The 19,566-nt window shown below is 42.9% G+C and overlaps 1 protein-coding gene across 1 annotated transcript; it reads right to left on the bottom strand.

Moving 5' to 3' along the window:
* Nucleotides 1-944: 944 nt before the first annotated feature.
* CSRP2 (cysteine and glycine rich protein 2) lies at nucleotides 945-18,673 on the bottom strand. The gene is made up of 6 exons (XM_019653220.1): nucleotides 18,564-18,673; nucleotides 8,529-8,641; nucleotides 5,742-5,910; nucleotides 2,602-2,731; nucleotides 1,840-1,933; nucleotides 945-1,267 (listed from the first exon to the last, which is right to left on the bottom strand). The coding sequence occupies exons 2-6, from the start codon at nucleotides 8,638-8,640 to the stop codon at nucleotides 1,191-1,193; spliced, it is 582 nt and encodes a 193-aa protein (XP_019508765.1). The 5' UTR covers nucleotide 8,641; nucleotides 18,564-18,673; the 3' UTR covers nucleotides 945-1,190.
* Nucleotides 18,674-19,566: the final 893 nt, after the last annotated feature.

Below are 19,566 nucleotides of genomic sequence, written 5' to 3' on the forward strand. Positions count from 1 at the left end.
GTGAAGTGCTCAAGGCTATGATGTAAAGTAAAGAAGCATGAATTCTTTCACCAGCTACACCCTCATTCGGCTTCTTCCCACTAAGGGTCTGCTTTTTTTTGTTTTTTTGATGTAACACACTCCCCTTTCACTTTTCAAAGTAAGCAATATAATATGTTAAGACAGGTTTTGGAAAAGAGTAAGATGTGTTCACAGATCAAGCTGGTTCAACTTTACTGAAACACAGATGGATTTCACACACTGCCCCTGGAAAATAAAAGGTTGGATTGAGTCTCTGGTAAAGAACTAAAACTTTCTGGGAAAATAATGAAAACACTCCTTAAATAGTCTAAGGCTCCTTTTCTACCCTGAGCCAGCTGAATGTGCCAGGTCAGTGCAACATTCTTTGCTACTGATGCAGAATTGAAATGTGTGAGAAAAGCACTCGTTTCCAGGATTTAGCAGTAGAGTGGGGAGTCTAAAAAGTCACCTCAAGCCTCAGATTCTATAGTTGTCGTTAGGCAGCGGTTTGTAATATCTCTTGAGGTGGAGAGAAATCATTGGAATTTTTAAGTGTTATGTTTCACCGTGTGCCCACCCCTAGGTCATTGCGCCTTTCTGGGGAGCTTGTTAGAAGGGCCGTGGCTTTGCCCCCAGAGATTCCACTTCCGGTGATTTCTAGGAGCCATGTTTAAGGAAACTGCTGCAGAGACCACGGAGCCACAGGAGGTGCTTGTTCTGAGGAGTCTGAATGGTGAGGCCTGTTTCCTAGTAACCCTCACTCTTGAGGCATACTTGCCGTCTAAAATGAGATCTTTCCCAACAGCTGTAACACACACATTAACCTAGTGAGTCAACTGGGTAACGGATGGACTCTCTTTAACGAATAAAATTCAGGTCAGGACCTGAAGGATTCTCTACTAACTGAAATCACAGTAACTCTTCCAAAAAGATTAACTGCAAGATACTGAACACCCAAATCAAGCTGCAGATTTATTTAAGATGTAAAAGAAATGGTTCTTGAAAATGCTGATGAATAAAGCAAAAGGATAGAGTGCTCTCTTCCTACGAGTAAGCCAGCCTATCCAAGTAGAGGGCAATGTACAGTACGTAAATGCTGGTAGAGTTTCACAGTAGTTTAGTGTTAGATTATCTGTGCCTAGATTATGTAGAGATTCTCAATGTGTGATCTGCGTTGCAGGTTCACACTGTTACTGAGCGTGAACAAGCGCTCCTGCTCCTTGGCCATAGCCAAATCCCTTGGGCCCAAAGTTCTTTGCATAGCATCCTACAAAAGAAGAGGGAGAGTTAGTATAAGTCCATTAAGCTCTGCTAGCATTGCTTAAGACCCACGCAACAACAGACCCCCATAAATTATAAAACAAACTGTTGGCTACGCCAAAAAGAGTTCAACTTATTTAAGATGTAAAAATGTGCCTCGTAGTAAATATAACTGCGAGGGCCAAGTCCAAGCATTCTGGCTCGCTAGTATCTAGCTCGTGGTCCCACTGAGTTACAAGCATGAAAATCAGGCCAGGCAAGTTATGTATTTGTCTATAAAGCATATACGCCTAGGCTTTGCTTAAAATGAAGTTGAAAGAAGACTGTCATGGGGTTTTTATTGGTAGGGGAGTTTTACATGATCAGCAACTTTATTGTATCATTTAAGATTGTTCTATGGTTTTCTGTTATCTGTAAGCATCTCTAGATCTTTTATTTTCAAATAGCCAGTGACACTATCCCTCCTTTCTCCCATTTTCAAAGGACTTTTCTTTGTGCTTTTCTTTTTAATGCGGGTGACATCTCATTAACCAAGGACAGAATAGTCATATGGAGAGCAATAACTGAAATTAATTTTACCTTTACAATAGATTTCACCTTCTTTCTCGGTCAGAGTCGTTGATTCAAGACTCTTCCCACACTTGGCACATCGGAAACAGTTTTTGTGCCAGGGCTGGAAGACACAAATGAGTAAGTTTGAGAGGCGGTTTCCTGTAGCACCATTTAGATGCTCAGGAAGATCAACCCAAAGTGAGCTCCTGTCTGCTGTGGACCAACCCCCCCACCCAGAAGGCTGGACCTGACCTCCCAGTGTCTACGTTCTTGGTCACCTACAGAAGGTCTGAGCTGAGACTTCATTCCTAGAAAACATGGGCCAGGAGCTGGACCGTGAAAGGTCATTTTCCTAAGAGCAGTCTGAGACCTGCTCACAGTCCTGGCATGACCTTGAAAGACTGTCTCCTTTACAGCAGAGAACACCGCAGCTCAGGTGACTGGAAGTAACTTCCAAATCCACCCACCAAATCAGCACTGGCTGTCTGGACTCTGCTTCACTGCTTTTTTTCCTGCTACGTTAAATAACCTGCAGCGTCCACAGATTTCTTAACAGCCTGGCCTTTTAACAGCCTTCAGGAGTGCCCCCTATGACAACAACTTTTAGACAGAGATGTGATTTGTCAAATACGGGCAGCACTTCAAAAGAGTAATGATTCCGACGGAAAAGCAATTAAGAACAAGTTTAATCCAAGGCCTTTATTTATAAGACAGGGTGCCTGAGGGGGATGTGGAGGGTGAAAGGAAGGCAAGGAGCAAAGCTGTCATTAATGAAAAGGAGCACTCTACCTTTCCCGCGCCAATTATCTTCTCAGCAGCATAAACGGAATCCCCACATCTGGAACACTTCTCAGCACCTCCATATTTCTGAGCAAATTTAGAAGTGTTGGGATTTGTTGTAGGCCTGTGAGGTTGAACACTTGTGGAAAGGAGAAAAAAAAATTAGATTTTCCAACGAGCCCTTTATAAGTCCATAAGGCGGGCAACAAGGGAACTCTAAGGCATAATGCTTTACCATCTCATGGCTGGAGGCCTTCATGGGCCAACAGAGGGGGAGGAAGAAAGAAGAAATTAATCTCAGGTGTGGGACAGAGTTATTACTTTAATCTGTTTATGGGCTCATTATTGTTACAAAAAGACCCAAACTTAAATATCTGTCCTTCTAAGTCTACACTCATCAAAATTCATTTAATCCCCAGGGCTAGCCTCTCCACCAAACTATAATATTACACTGTGCTTTATAAAACCCTATCAAGCATTTATTTTTAACCCAGAGTCATATTAGTGCCACGAGAATCACATCAAGCTTTTTACTTCACATGAGACCGAATAATCAGTGTTAACTTAAGCAGCTTTTGCTTAGAGGTCAGTTGATTCAAGTAGTCTATTATCAAGGAAGTTAAGCATGTTTTACTAATTGATTTTGCAATATATCTTCAGGAGGGGAAAGTGTGAATATACCACTTTGTGGGAAAATATTTTAGAAAATTTGCCTATTACTATGTGATCTATTTATCTTTTTCTCTGGATTGAGTGGTATTTTTGTCACTATTACAGGTTGTTGTATTCAGTATGTAGGTGCACCCACCTACTATGCCAAACACCATCCTGGGCTCTCAGAAGATTTAAAGGTCCTTATAGAACTTTGTAAGTTAGTGGAGCAGATGAGATACAACAACAGTTGGCACTCAGCAAATGGTAACTAATTATCAATTTTTCCTACTGGAAAAACACTACACCGCTTTGTTTTAACCACGTTTGATGTGATGACCACTGGAAATTTTATTCTAAGCAACAAATGCCACTTCACAGTACTAATTCACAGTATTGGTTTTTCCCACTGTCCCTAGTATAGGCATATTTTTAAAAATGTTTTCACAACCTCCTGTATATACTTACTTTTAAGAGCTACTCACAGTGATAGCCAATACTTCCAGTTATGAGTGTCCCAACAAAAATTTCCAAATCTGTCACTGATTATGTTAATAAGAACGTCACACACATTTTTTCCCGCCCGCATTCTAACAACTTTGTAGGGTAAGGATAAGTGTTATCTCATATTACAGATGAAGAAATGTTAATTTGCTGAAGGGCTACAGATTTAGTAAACTGGTGAGCCTGAACTGAGACATGCAGGTCAGCCTCAGTGAAAATGTTCCTGCCCACTCAGTGCGCCTCTCCAGGAGATCCTTGGGGAAGTGCTTGGTCCCCATAACTGCGCCACGAGGATGGTCCAGACCATGGGTGCTCCCAGAGTTTCGTCACTGGAAGTCTAGGCACAGGAAATCCCTACACCTGCGCCTGAAGGATAAGCGGCCTGTAGCCAGGCTGAGGAGGGTAAGGGGCGGGGGCATCGGATGAGACAGGCCGCACCCAGGGCTTGCCAGTTAGTGTGGAAGGAGGGGTAGAAAAGCGGAAGGTCCACTGGTCTTTCTGACGTGGGAACTATGGCCGCAGACTGACCTACTTTTGGCATCATGGATGAATTTGATTTTGTTTGGGGGAAGGTGCACAAATATATGTTTTGAAAGGTTTGAAGTAAGATCTTGGGGAATGAGTGAATTTTAACCGGTTGGAAAAGGAGAGCGGAACAAGAACAATGAACTTGAACTAAGACAAAGGTAAGCTGGGCTGCTGTTATGGCACACAGCAATGAATGAGTCGGCCCTTGCACAACTGGTCATAATAAGGCACCATGGCTCAGAAACCCTGAGTGTGGAAAAAACTCTAGAACAGAGAGAAAGGTGGGCCTCCATGTAGTACACACTGCTGTGGAAAGAGCACAGGTTTGGGAGCCAAATGGACACAGGTTCAAATCCTGGTTCTGCCACTTATCTGTGTGACCTGAGCTTAGTGTCCTATCTATAAAATCAGCGCAAAGTACCTAAACTCAGAGTAACTGAGGATTATGTATAATGAATATAAATATTCAGCAGACAATACGCAATCAATCCTTATTATTTCAGTCATGCCATAATGTACCATGTTTACAATCATAAACTTTGGAGTTACACTAGGTTAAGTTCCAGGTCTACAATTAACTAGCAGTGTGACTTTAGGCAAATCACTTAATTCTCACTGTCTCAATTTGTTCTTGAGTAAGATGGGAAACCATACTTTGTAGGGTTGTTGAGAAGTTTATATGAGCTAACATATGTTAATACTGCATGGTGTCCAGCCCATAGGAAGGGCATGATAATGTCCTGTCCAGGGGAAGGCCAGCTTATTAGGGTATTACACCAATTTTGCCTCTTCAGTATAAAATGGATGTGGAAAAATGTGAAGTTCAAATGAGGGAATTATTGGGTCAAAAACAGAAATGAAGAGGAAATTCCCAAAAAAGAAATGATATAGCATGATCAAGTGAAGGTTAGCAGACTTAGCACCTCACTAGTTTTGTACTGAAAGCTTTAAAGTTTAACACTAATGTCTCAAAGAATCAAAAACAGGAAAAAAAATCAATTTTTCAGTAATTTTAAGTTAGAGAAAAGTCATTTCCTGATGAGAAAATATTCTTAAACGAAAGGAATGACTGAGGAATTTTCACTGATCGCTTAGTTGCACATGAGAAATGCATTTCATGATTCAGATGCCACATTTCTTTATCATTTGATTTCATGACATCTGGTCTCCAAAGTTCTGGGAAATGGAATTAAATTTAAACCACTTGATTGTGAGAACATCATGACTCCTTGATACACCTTGGAATGCTCTCAAACCAGGACTAGAAATCACTGGAAAAATTACTTCGTTAGGTCCCAAACTGTCAATATTTTGAGCTTAAAGAATAGTCAGTAGTTTATACCAGAAAATCCGAGTCCTTTAGTTTATTTAAGCTAAAAATCTGAAAACTCCCAGATTCCTGTTCACCAAGCAACATCAACTATTACAACTCATTTCTGAAGGCAGCAGACATGGTCCTCACTCACCTCTCTGGCTTGATGCCCAGCCTCTCGCCCCGGTCCATGTTGAGCGTACCAGCACCCTGGCCATAACCGTACCCTTTTGGCCCATACTTCTTTCCGTAGCAGGATTTGCAGTAGATCTCTTCATCATGAATTGCCACCGTGGTGCTATCTAAATTTTTCCTGCAAACCACTGAGGGGGAAATAGTTAGAATTTAAAAATGAGGCAAAGATACCTTTTTCCTGAGAACAATGGTGACACAGACACATGATCTACAAATGGTAAAAGCCCATGCTGTCCCACGTGCCTAGTTTATCCTGTGGTTTCCCAAAAGGCATGAGACAGCGTCTGGACGGGTCAGCCACATTTGACAACTATTTGCCTTCCTCCATGGATATGTCAGTTGTTTCAGAAAATATATCAGAATATTAACATCCTGAAGTCTCAGACTTTCCAATATGATTTGCCTCTCTGGCAGGAGGGAGAGAAGTTTGAGATGGCTGTAATTACACACAAAAGGGACAAAACTAACACTTTGCTCCCAAACTCGCAACAATCAAATCTTTTCAGCTTCTTCATACCAAATATTGTTAAATCACAACCTAACAAAAGGGTGGCTGAAGGCCTTGGGAGAATTGCCTCTGCAGCCCCATCTTCCCAAAAGTACCCTGTGGGATAAAAACCATTTTCAAACCAGAATTCTAGTTTTCATCACTAGCCTAGAAGAGAAAAAGTATTAGTCTCTCGCCACCAGCTTCTCCAGGAGTGGTAAGTATGTCTGAAAATCATCAAGTGGTTTAGTCGGCTTTGTTTTCCCTTCTGTCCCAAAGGAGGATGCATTCTTTCTTGATGGATTTCTTCCCACAAGACATCTCCACAGATCCCACTTCATAAAATTGCCAAATGTCATCATGTTTTATCCAGACATTATTTCACTTTCTAAAACTTCAATTAAGCTGAAGAAACAAAGAAATTGTGAGGGAGCTCATTGGTAGCACAATTGGGCAGCTGGAATTCCAAGATTAGCAGTAGAAAAGGGGATTTCCCTTCCCTCATTTAAAAGAGGAGGAGAAACAAAAGGGGGAAGGAAAGAAAGAGAAATGGGAAGGGAAATTATGAACGCAACAAGCTGGCTGAAAATAGAGATAAATTATGAAGTTTCTATTATCTTAGACCAAAGTCTTCTAGAATAGAATGAAATCACCTGCTCTGGAACCTTGCTGTTGAGACTCAAGTACCAATATATATTTGCTAAAAGATATTAGTTAACCTAAAACCTTCCACTGCTGAAGAACAGACAGACAGAATAAATATAAATGAACATAAAAGCTATTTTGAAAAACACATCTAATAACCAAAGCAAATTTAAGCATATGAAAATTTTACTATGTAACCACCTCCTTCCCCCAGTCCTCACCCGTATTCAAACTACTCTGACTTATTTTTTTAATGGGCTTTAGTCAGCAGAGACAAATGTTAGGAAGGAGTAGTATGTAATGACCAGTCAAGAACTTGACATTTCATAAACATGGACTTGATTATGGCGGAGACATCATGGCTTAACCTAGATGAAACTAAGAACAATCTCTAAGCATTTGCTCTATATTCACATACTCTTGGCTGCAAACCTACTGAAAAAGATTCCTCAAACAAACAAAAAACTTAGAAGAAAGGGTTAAACCAAGTCTGAGAAATGGTAGCTACCATGGAGGCATACATAGCAAACATCCATATGTTGTGTTTTTATCCTTTGTAGCTGTGACTTTTTGTTGTCTGTTTCTAGTTCTCCGCAAAGCAGGTGCCAAAGTTTTTTCTGAAGATTATTTCTTAGTGTAGCCAAATTTATTTTGAACATAGGCAGTTTCTAGCTAACTTTCACTAAACAGAACTATAGATCAAATAATTGCATATATGGGTGGGTTCCTCATGTAACAGATCCTTCATTAAAGAAAATGTCATTTGAATCAGAAGATGATAAATGAAGAGCTTTCTGAAGTGGCTACTCTCCTATTTTAAAACTGAAAACTTAGTTGTCATTAGAGGAAATATACAGGGGCGAAGGGCCTTCTCTCATGTTCTGTTTCTCTCGTTATCAGGTATTTTCTGTGTTCTGAGCACATCGACATGTGCTGTTTTATGTCCTACTTCCGGTCTGTGTCAGACACACTGATTAATTTTCCATCTAGAAACAATGGTAGTTCCCATCTTGCCTCAATGGGATTTTCATATCCTAAATTCCTTTCCCTCAAATTTAGGATCTCAATAACCAGAAACAACTCTGAATAGTCACTACCAGAGAAGACAGAATTTGAGCTTCTAGAGAAACTGAGCTTCTAGACTTCTGAATTTGAACTAAAAATGTGCTGAGACACAAGCAAGGCAGTTTCAAAGAAAAGGAGCCCAGCCAGGAAGATAAAGCTGGGGTGGGTGGGGAGCCATTCTGTCACTCAGAAACCAGAGCCAAGCCTATACAATGTGCCAGGAACTGTGCTGGGTGCCAGACGACAGACCACACTGAGCTCTCAGTGGACCAGGCGGGCGAGACAGATGTGATAATAAATAAAGCATAGTAAATGCCAAGTGGAGGCTAAGAGCTATGGGGACACAGAAGGCCAAGTATCTTGGGTCACCCTGCTGTCCTTGCTGGTAGGTTGAGTACTTACAATGTCGGGGAGAACAGACAAGTAAAAACCACTTGTGCTTCTAAAAATCATCTTTGTTAACAAAAACCACAATTTTTCCCATAAGGAAGTAAAGGAGGCTTCTTACACACAAGTTCTGCCCCCGGCTGAGCACCGGGAGGTACTTACTGCACAGGAAGCAGCAGCGGTGGAAGCTTCTTCCGTCGCACTGCACCTCTTCCGCATGGTACACAGTCCTCCCGCAGGCGCCGCACTTGTTTCCACCTCCCCAGACGGGCATCCTGAAGGAATAAAGGACTCATGAGACTGTCCGCATAGCCTGGGATATGTCTTCCAGGCTCCCCACGGGGCTGCCTAAACCCAGGGGACAGCTGCAGAGTTTGTTACTATATGAACCGCTCTGACCACATCTTTTAAAGGCCTGCGTGCCTCCAAAATAACCTCATCTCTCCTAAATTACAGGTCTCTCATGAGGAAGCTGCGGCTTGTCATACTCCCGTTTTTTTCCCTATAGGACAAAGGACCTGCCTTCAGTACAACAGTACAGGTCACCAGCCACAAAACAAACGACGCCCCTGGAATCCCCAGGAGGTAGGAAAGGAGAGGGGAGAGTGGAACGGCAAACACAACCCCCTGCCACCCCCCCCCCACACACACACACACACCCAGTCATCACAAACCAATTCAGCCGAAGAACTCACGCTTGGGTGGAGATTTTTATTATGTTGAATTTACTGTGACACCACCCAGTTCTTAACACTGAACATATACGAACTATGACACACTTTCTAGGGAGGAAGAAAGTGTATTGCTCTGCAAGAACAAGTTTCATATTTGCCTACTTAAGTTATGTGAGATTATAGCATACATAGTTGTATCTGTGACTAGCACGACGGCACGTATGGAGGCTTGCTGTAACCACAACAAACATCCATTCAGATGTCTACATTTAAATTTCTGTGCCTCCCTAACCCCAGGGTCCTCTCGTCCAGCCAATAGCTGGCTTTCCCTCTTGGACCCGGCTGTCAGTCCATACAGAACATGCTACCAAGATCCCTTCCGGTCAAAGTGACCTGTTTGTGGAGTGTGTCAGAATGACCTCTGGGCAGTGGGGCCTGATGTGGTGATAGCTTGAAGTTGAAATCCCTGCCATCTTGCTCTGAGGTACGGACAACAGGTTCTAATCTGCTTCTCAATGAGTTGGACTACCTGGACCCAGTTTAAATGCATAGTTCTGAATGGCCAACGGACACAAGTACCCTTGCTGGGACAGAAGGCCATCCATCCAGCAAGGACAGTGTATTGTGTCTGCCCCGCCCTGAGTAGAATGTAAAAACACAGCAAAAAAATTTCTTTTAACCCCACCATCATTTTCAGACTTCCCTTCTGTGAGTGGTATTTGCAGCCCCTGCCTGTTACGCCTGCTCGGATGAATGGCTTGCCTCTCTAGGAAATAGCTGGTTAAGAAAGCTGAAACCACTTCACTAACTCAAACCTGGCTAGAAAAAGAAGGGAATAGGAGGGCTACTAAGCCTAAACTGAGGTATCTTCCATCCTTAAAATAAACAGGAGGATGGTAAGGTCCCATCCTACAACATTAAGACTTCCAGAACCCAACGGCTTCCTGAACATGCGATGAGGCCTCTCCAAAAGAAAGATTTATAGAGTGAATCACTGTGTTGGGCATCTTTCTGGGACCGTCATTCAGTCTCTTGTCCCTCTTCTGGTTAATGCTTTCCCAGATTTTCTTTAGGAAAGCAACCATCTCTTTCTCGGCCCATGTGGTTTAGAGAAGTATTTATTAAATGTGGTCTCCTGGTGATGGTCCACCATGCTTGTTACCAATTCAAGACAAAATCCAGGTAAGCATGTAGACACTTTTATATAATTTTATGCCACAACAATTAAGAGCATGACCAGTGAACTCGTCTTGTTGAAGAACGTAGAGTCAAAGAACCAATCTGTATTTGGAAATTAAAACAAATAAAATGTTCCTTTACCACAGTTTGAAAAGCATTGGTTTAAATGGTGTTGACTCTACCTTCAACTCCAGGGCTGGGCATGTGACACTGTCATGGTAACCAGATTACTGCATTCCGGGCCTGTCAGAGTGACTGGTTTAGGAATGGGCACGTGACCCAAGCCAGTTCGATAAAAGTGACACCCAGGGCTTTGGTTTAGAACTGTGTGAATGGAGGATGGAGTTGCTAGCAGCTGTCTTAGCCACTATGAGGACCTAAGAATGAAGCCAGCACAGAGGGAAACAGAAAGATGGAGACTAGGTGTAGACACTTTTTAGCCCTTCCTTGTCTTATTCTATACTTTTTTAGTTATGTGAGCCAATAAATCCCCTTTTTAAGTCATTTGGAGACGGAGCTCCTGTTGCTTGAAACAAATAACAACAATCACACACACACATACACACACAAAGAGACCTAACTGATAGGACTAGTTATCACTAAACTATCAGTCTCAACTTGCAAAAAGCCTCCTTCCCTTATTCAGACAGGAACAAAGTAATTTCAAGGGTCCACGAGTGTTACCAGGCTACTGGGGAGGCATCCACACAGGATCAGTATCTAGCAACAACAGAGTATATTTGCAAGCATTCCTTTAGTAGTTGCATAAATCTCTTATTCCCTTCCCTGGAGACAGGTGCTCCATTGTTGAAATCCACAGTGAAACCTGAGCCTGACTGTAAAACCTGACACACAGCCTTGGCTCCAGCAGCCTGCACTGGCTGGAGTTTGGAGTGCAATTGGTGACACTGACTTTGCCCCATGGCTCCGAAGTTACCTGTGCTCTGGGGCGAACACTTGTGTATGCAACAGACATCTGCTGGAAGTACCCTGGTGATTCCCGAGGAAACCCACACCAAATCCAGGTTTGTAGGTAAAGACGTTACAATTACTTAAAACTGGATCCCAAGCATTAATAGCCCAGTTGGTTTTTAAAATATTTTATTGTCTAGGCATTTCTCATCATATTATAATAGAAAATATACTGCTTAATATCAACCTGGTAGCTTACATTTTCACACACATTTACGTTGGAGCAATCACCAATAAGGCATCAGATTTCTATCAAGACTTATGCTATCCTGGGTTGCTTCAGAATGACATTTAAAATACATTTTTTAAAAACTAACTCATCACTTTGTTATTCTCTATTAAAAGAGCAGCTTGGATTTTTTAAAAGAGGGAACCATGTGCCCTTTCTCCGTGTAACTCAGGGTTACTTAAATTTACTACTTGGAAGTCCGGTCTAATTAATTTCTATTGTACATCCACATCAGCCAAATGTGCATGTGTCCCCTTTTCAGGAAATACCTCTCAAAGGTCTACAACATTCAGCTTAATATGTTATAAGCTTCTTCGCCTCGGGGAAGGGGACCACACCTCTGCATTCCCCACCCCATCAGAGTACTTGGCACATTTCAAAATACTTCATTTCTATTGTTTTATAGAATCCTTCCCTTTTCAACCTGTTAGTACAATTCCCAGTTAGATCTTATGCTTCTCAAGACAAAGGCAGCACTGTCCTACTTCTCTTTGTCACATTTTGGATTCTTAAGTCAGATTTCTAAGTCACTAACTTTTTAAAAGTTCCATCCAGTTTAAAAGCTTTCCGAAGGATTTGTGAATAACCCTCTCTGTGGTTCCGGCACATGGTGTAAAAGAAAGAGCATCCTCAGAAAGCTTCAGCTGGCTTTATGTCTTATGTTTTAAGCTGGATAGTGGGTAGTTGGGTGTTCCTTATATTCTCTATTTTGTATGTCTGAAATATTTCACAATGGAAAGGAGGGAAGTAAAGAAAAAGGGAGGGAGGGAAGGAGGGAGGGAGGGAGGGAAGGAGGGAGGCAGTTGGTTGGTTTAGACCTGGGTTAACTTGACTTATAATGGTTGTGCAGCCTTGGTCTTATCTGTAACATAGATCAGTTTCTCACCTATAAAATAGGGAAAGGTAGCTCTCTCTACCTCTTCGATATTGTGATGAAAAAGCAAGGTAAACAAATGCCTTGGCAGACATCCGGTAATTTAGCTTGAAGAAGGAAGGGGCATCTCACACTGTCAACCCTGCTGTCAGGACTCCAGGAGGAAAACGCACTGACTAGCACAAATGGAGCAAAGCTCAGGGCAACAAAGAGGGTAAAGAAAAAAACTTATCTGATTATCCACTCATAAACCTTCTTTTTCTGGGACATTGAAACGCATTGCAACTACAATGATACTTCCACTTGTGACTAAGAAATGAAGTTCAAAATTATACTTTTAGGGTGAACTCCTATGGACATTTAATGCATTTGGCAGGGGAAAGTGTGATGCTCTTCTATTTCTGTCACTCTTGGCATTGCTATGCATATATATATATATATATGAAACAAAACCAAAAACCCAAAGCTTCACTTTTCATGTACGCATTTGGCTGCACAACTTCACAGCAGCTGACATTAATCACAGCAGACTGGGTTTGCACTGAGCAGTCTGGGCTGCATGCCTCTCCCCAATCCCATGCATTCATTTACAGAATGGGAAGAGGGGAAATAAAATCCCACTTTACACACATCACGCAAGAGGCCAAACCCAGGCTTATTCTTCCTCAGTCTTGTTCTTCGGTGTTCAATGTGTGAAAGAGTTCCAGCGCGAGGATGTATCCATTGCGTTAAGATTAAAAGGCTTGGTTTACATCCAAACACCTATGTGCAATTTCTCTTTGTGGCTTCTCCCTAGTTAAAGACACCACCCCCCAATGCCTAAGACCTACCCCTACAAGAAAATTACTATGGTCTAACTCTGAGTCAACCTTGTGGTAAATTACCTCATTCTCTAGATAACCAAAGAGCCGCTAAATGAGCACATGAATCATTCTCATACCACCTGTGCTGCGTTCACTGTCTTATTTTAGAATCTCAATGACTTGAATCCATGATTTTGAGTCTACGTGTCACGACTTGCAGTTTAAGTGATTCATTCTAATACCAAAGGTTTGGAGTGAATCCGTCTGTAATCCCAGATTCTAAATGCTTCCAGAAGCTTGGCATTTTATTACTACATACTGGGCTTTGTTATTACACGAGAACCTGGTTATAATCCAATTTCCCAAAAGGGAGAATTTATTATAAACCAGCTTCATAGTGAGCACCACCCATCCAGAGGGGTCACTTGTTAATGAATATGTAGGTGAATAGCATTATCCCCCACTACACTGACTTTTAACAAGGCCAGAGTTTGACAGCTGTCATTAATTGGAAATTAAGCTTTACTCATTGCCCATTCTAATTTTTTTTTTCATCTGTTACCCAAACTACCTGCTTAGCGTCTACTTCCCTTATCTAAGTGAATACCATGAACCAAGGATAGACTCCAGGTTCCATTTCGCTCCTTCTACCAAAGCCAAATACTCAAGCTGGCCTTTAGGACAGCTCAGGCTAAGAGTGAATTAAGAGCATGGATTTTGGATTCAACAGAGTCTCATTTCCCTCATATGTAAAATGAAGATAACGGTAACTGTCTTATAAAGTTGTTAAGAAAATGAGATGAGAAAATGTTTATAGTAGGCACTCAATTACTGGTAGTCTGTATCATCAATGTTTAGCAATGTTTAATTTTTGTTATCAACAATCATCTTCCCCTACCCATTCCTTCTTAACGTCTCTAATCCCTCCCCTCAGGGCAACTGACTTACCTCCCTCCTTCATCCAGCTAACTCCTGACTTCCTTTCTGTATCTCAAGTAATTTTTCTAGAGTAAGGGCAGCTAATAAACAACGTACAATGTTTTACTCTTTATGAAGCTCTCATATAAATGTATTAACTCAACCTTTTATAAGCCATATCCTGGGTGAGAAGCTGAGGATAAAAGGGTTATAAGGACAGATGCCTGTTTCTCAGGGAGTTTACTGTGGTGGTAGAAATATGTAAACAAACCACAGCAGTCCAACACAACCAATGACATAAAGGCATGTAGAGAGGGCTGTGCATGGTCTGCTTATACAGAGATGGCAGAACGGTTTCATCTTACAGATCCACTGATAGTGGGTTCCTGGAATTATGTTGAGAAAGATTCTTAAGTTCAATCAAGGTTCCACATTAAAGATGATTGCAATTACGAATGTCTGCATGGAAATTGCACTACCCCTGCTACCTCTAAGACATTCCTGGTAGAAGAGAAAGAGCATGGAACTTAGAATCAGACAGACGACGTTTGAAAGTCAGTTATCAGCTCTGTGATCTTGGCCAACTCCTTCACCAGCTACAACTTGGAAATGAACAAGAACTCTCTGATAGCGTGGTTGTTAAGGATCTAATGAAATAATGTTAGTCAAGTACCTGGTAAAGAGCCTGTTGGTTTCCTTTTCCTTCAGGAGCGCTACTGGGTGTGAATGGCTACCGAAACTTCAGTTGTTAGGTGACCTGCTAAGGTCACTGGCCTCCAAAGAAGCAAATTCAGGCTCAACCCACTGGTATATTTGACTCCAGAACCACACAAGCTGTTCCCCGAACTCCCATATCTGATTTAAGGGCTGAGACCATTCAAGTCACCTGAGAATTACCAATCTCTGCGTTACCAAATTATCTGCATACAGGAACACCTCCCCTTCTGCCCAGTCTTCATTCATACTACTAGTAGGTAGTAAGTGTCTTCTATGTGCCAATCTCACACCCAAACGGTTACTTTCAACCAAAAAGCTCTCTACCACTCACTCCTCTCTCACCTAAGTCTATCCTCATGACAGAGGGAAACCTCCCTTCCACCTAGTAAGCTGTCCTGTGTTCACTCCAGCCTCACCATTAATTACTAATTCTGTATCCTGTTACCACTTACATCTTCAACTTGGATTACAGCAAAATCCTTGACAGTGATTTGGACACTACCTGCCAAATCACATATTGTAATTAGAATGCAACTATGCTATAAACTCGGTCACTATGACCTCCAACATCTCCCATAGCAATTCACAATCGGTATCAACTACAAAGTATTTAATTATCCAAACAATGTTTATGTGATTCTTACATGAAGTCAGACCAAGATTTACATGCCAAGACTACTGTTTAGTTGCCAAATGATCTTAGGTTGGTTATTTGATCTGGTAGTTTTCTCATTTTAAAAATGGAGATATGCTTATTTATATCATAAGGCAGTTCCGAGATTAAATATATGCAAAGCACTTAGAATACTGCCTGCATATGATACATAAAAATAATTACTACATTATTATTTACTTATTGTAATATATTATTTACTTACATAAAGCTTACTATATGCTTTACTTATGCTAAGTAGTTTACTGATAGTAACTTATTTAATAATCCTCATAAAAACTGAGGTAGGCATTTTCATTATCCCCATTTTATGGGTGTGGAAGCTGAGGCAAAGAGATACTAAGTGGCTTATAAATGTGAAACCAAAACAAAACTATCAATTCAGCTTAAAAATTAATACCAGTAAAATTCAAATGAACTATATTAAGTTTATTTGACTGGTATTTCGCTAAAACTAAGCCACTGCTAGCAACACAAATACAGTACTGGCTTCTATGTCTCTGACAGGTTCTTTTTAAATTGGGTATTTCCTGTACTGTCGTGCGCTGGATAAGGGTTCGATTCTCTCTTCACTTTTCTTTTTTGGGAGAGAAGCCACCATGAAACCTTTTTTTCCTATAGTGAACTGAGCAGTCCTTTGGCCCTAATGTATTATTACATGGTATGTGTCTTCTTCATAGGAGTCAAGGACAATTAGTAGTACTGTTGGCACAATGAGATGGTAAGAAAAAAAGCAAGGAACCTGATGATATCCTTTACAAGTGATTCACAATATACTTCTGTTGGTTTTCCCTCTATGACTTACACCAAAACATAAAAGTTTTAACAATCAGAACTTGTGCCCAGCTCCTCCACAATTCAGTTTGAGAAAACTTCCCTACATCAGGGTTCTGAACCCAAGGGTTCACAGATCCCTTGAAATTCTGGGGATCGGTGAACTTGGTACCGTGTACTTTATTTTATGCACCTAAGAACATTTTGAGAAGGGGTCCAGAGACTTTTACCAGACTGCCAGGAAGGTCTACGATACAAAAACAGTTAAGCAGCACTATCCTAGGTAATCAAGGTCACCAGGGAGTCCAGGGATCCCCACCCACTAGAACACAAATATCATGCAAACACCAGCCCAGGAAATGATGCGGTGCCTTGAGGAAACCTGTGGATATCGGCAAAGGGAAGAGAGCTGGCCTCCAGGCAAGGCCTAAGAGATAGTGTTCCCGTCTGTCTGAGTCACAGATCTCCTGGAAGAGGCTTTCACTAATAGCCATTTCCACGTAGATTCAACAAAGCATAGAACAATATCTAATTACAATGAACCTCTCTAGGCTGGGCTGGTGTGTGAGTGGGTGTATGTGCCTGATGACAACTTTGCAAGGTCTGTGATTATTATACCTATTTTACAAGATGAAATAACTGAGGTCAGAGAGTAGCTTACTCAAGGTCATCAAACCTACAGTGTGCTAGAGCTGGGATGTAAATTTGGGCCCAACTGGCTTCAGTCCTGCCCTTCTCACCATGCCATGATTTGGCAATTGAATCAGGACAGAGCTCCAATGAGTACTGCTTTCAGTGTAGTAGTTAGCAGATACCAGTATCAAGTAATATTTGTTAAATACATTTGGAGGAATCCATTAAAAACTTATGATAGAAACCTGAGCTCAAACCTGCTGATGTATATATTGCTTGAGTCCAAGTTCATCTTTGTGCGCCACAATTGGAACCTTACTCATTCCTTCCTTCATTTATTTAATCAACCAGTGTTGCCTCTGGCCCAACAGTGTTTAAGGCACTCATGCAAGTTCTGTGAGTTTCAAGGATTCATGGGATACAGATGCTGTCTCTACCTAATTTCACTCTTACAGAGAAAAAGAAACTAGAATATAGAGTAAAAAGAACCTTGAGAACTACTGATAAAGTATCAGTGGCAATCAACCCGAAAAGAGGAATGACCAAGAAGACAGTGGGGCAAGACCATGGAGGATTTGATAAAATTGATTATAGTTTGGTATGCAGTTTTGATATTACATGAAATTCACCCTTTTAGAATCTATCGCCCATCTCTTTACTGAAAAATTTGAGTCAAATTATAGCCAACTTTATGGTGGTCCTACTTGAATTCTTGGCATTTTGTAGGTGGAGCTTTAAGACGGGTTAATCAGAAAAGTTAAGAACTAAAGGGACCATTCTTACTGTCGCATATAAAAAGTTACCCCAATTAAAAGGCATTTGAAAAATGAAAATGTACTTGGTCTGCAGACTGCAAATAAAACAGGTTAAACATTTTGGGTCACCATCTAAACAAATATCGTTCAACAAACGTCCTAGCTTGGGGGGGATGAGGTGGGTGTCTTGCGAGTTGGAAACCCTCCCTTCCCCCTGGGGTTGCCTTCGTGGAGCTCCGGAACCCACGATGTGATTTTCAGGACCTGTTGCAGAATTTCACAACCAAACATTCTTGCTTCCCTATTTGTACCTGAATAGTAGAAAGTTCCGGAAAAAGCTGGGAGAGTGATCGATCTGACGTTGCACTGCTGTTCCTTCAGCATTTAAGGTTCGGTGCTTGGTGGGCAGAGACCACCGAACAATAGGGATGCCAAGAGCTCTTGTACCGCAGCAGGGGAAGGATTCTGGGGTGTGCGGGCTGCAGGAGCCCCCCCACCTCACCCCCAGGACTCCGAACGAGCCACTGGGAAGGTCGCCCTCAGCGCGCACCACACTCCAGGCAGAGGAGACCTGGAGACGCGGATCCCGCCTTCCCCTCGGCGGAGAGGGAACCGGACTCTGGAGCGGGGGGGCCCAAGGCTAGTAAAGGCGGAATAGCAGCCACGCGCAACTCCCGACCCCGCCTCCCTATCAGAAAACCCGTAGGGACAAACTGGTATGGAGGTCACGCACTATTATTTATCTGCCCGCGGGCCCAGGATCCGAGGACAAAGCCGGGGCGGCCGCCGGGAGCCGGGCAGCTAAGCGGAGTCCCGGAGTGGGGGCGAACCGGGGAGCAGGTTGAAGAGGCTGGGGGGACGCTTAAATGGGTTCCATGATCGGGATGTCAGAGGAGATGTTGAGGGCGCCAGCAGGGTGGCCAGAAGATCTTGGGAGGTTGTGGGGACCCTCCCGCCCCCAGGGTTGGCGGAGACGCCCCCAGCGCCGCTACTCACTCGAATCCGAGGCAGGACCAAGCACCGCGGGTGGAGCTAACGAAGCCGACTCGGAAGGAGCGCGCTGGGAGTCCGGGAGCCGGGAGCCGGGAGCAGGGGAGCGCTGGCACCTTTAAAAGACCCCCTGGTGGGCGTGGCCAACACGAGCCCCGCCCCCACCCTACCGCTCCCCGCCCCGGCGCGCCTGGCGAATTCCCGGACCCGCTCTGGCGCGCTGGGGGCATCTGGCAGGAGGGTGGGCGTCTGCGCCCCCCGCTTACAGTTTAAAGACCGAGAGACAAAAGGCAGGAATCCCGCCTCTTCCTGCTGCTTCCCGCCCACCCGACAACTTCCCAAGCCCAGGGATGGCTCCCGCCGGCCTAACCCCTCTCCTCACGTCGGGACCTGGCAGTTTCCAGAAGTAAACAGGAGTTAGTCAGGGAGACTTCCTTACGGTGCAGAGACCGGGCCGCTGGACGGTCCCGTCGGGAACTAGCCCCCGCCGCCCTGCAACGCACCCTTTCCATTGCGGGCGCCAGTTCTCCTTCAGGAGGGAACCATCCGAGGTCTAGAAGGCTCCCGCAGTAGAAAATCTGCCAAATCGGGGCTTTCCACCACCCTCTCCCTTGCCTTATCCTTATAAGTAAAAACGTGATTAACTTCCCCAGTTAACAAATATTCTCTGGTTCGATTTCCAACTTCTGGAAATCTGAACCCTTCCTGTTCTTAAAGAGCAAAATTTCTCATCTAGACTAAATAAATGACGTTACGAAAACGCCTCATTCCCCAAGTGTTTCGCTTTAACCACCACGACAGCACGGCTGCACTTGCTGCTGTGGGGGAAGAAACTTAAACCCAGCTGGAAAGCCCGGCGCCGAAGTGCGTAGGTTTGGGTTTGTTGATGTCAGAAAAGTCCAAGGATGCCAGTGACATTAGGGGACCTAATACCTGAGCTACACGATGATGTGTTGTTTTAAATGAAAAGAATAATAAACAATGCCATTTCTATCTGGTTCATCTCTAG

The sequence above is a fragment of the Hipposideros armiger genome, unplaced genomic scaffold, assembly GCF_001890085.2.
Source record: "Hipposideros armiger isolate ML-2016 unplaced genomic scaffold, ASM189008v1 scaffold_199, whole genome shotgun sequence".
NCBI classification, from domain to species: domain Eukaryota; kingdom Metazoa; phylum Chordata; class Mammalia; order Chiroptera; family Hipposideridae; genus Hipposideros; species Hipposideros armiger.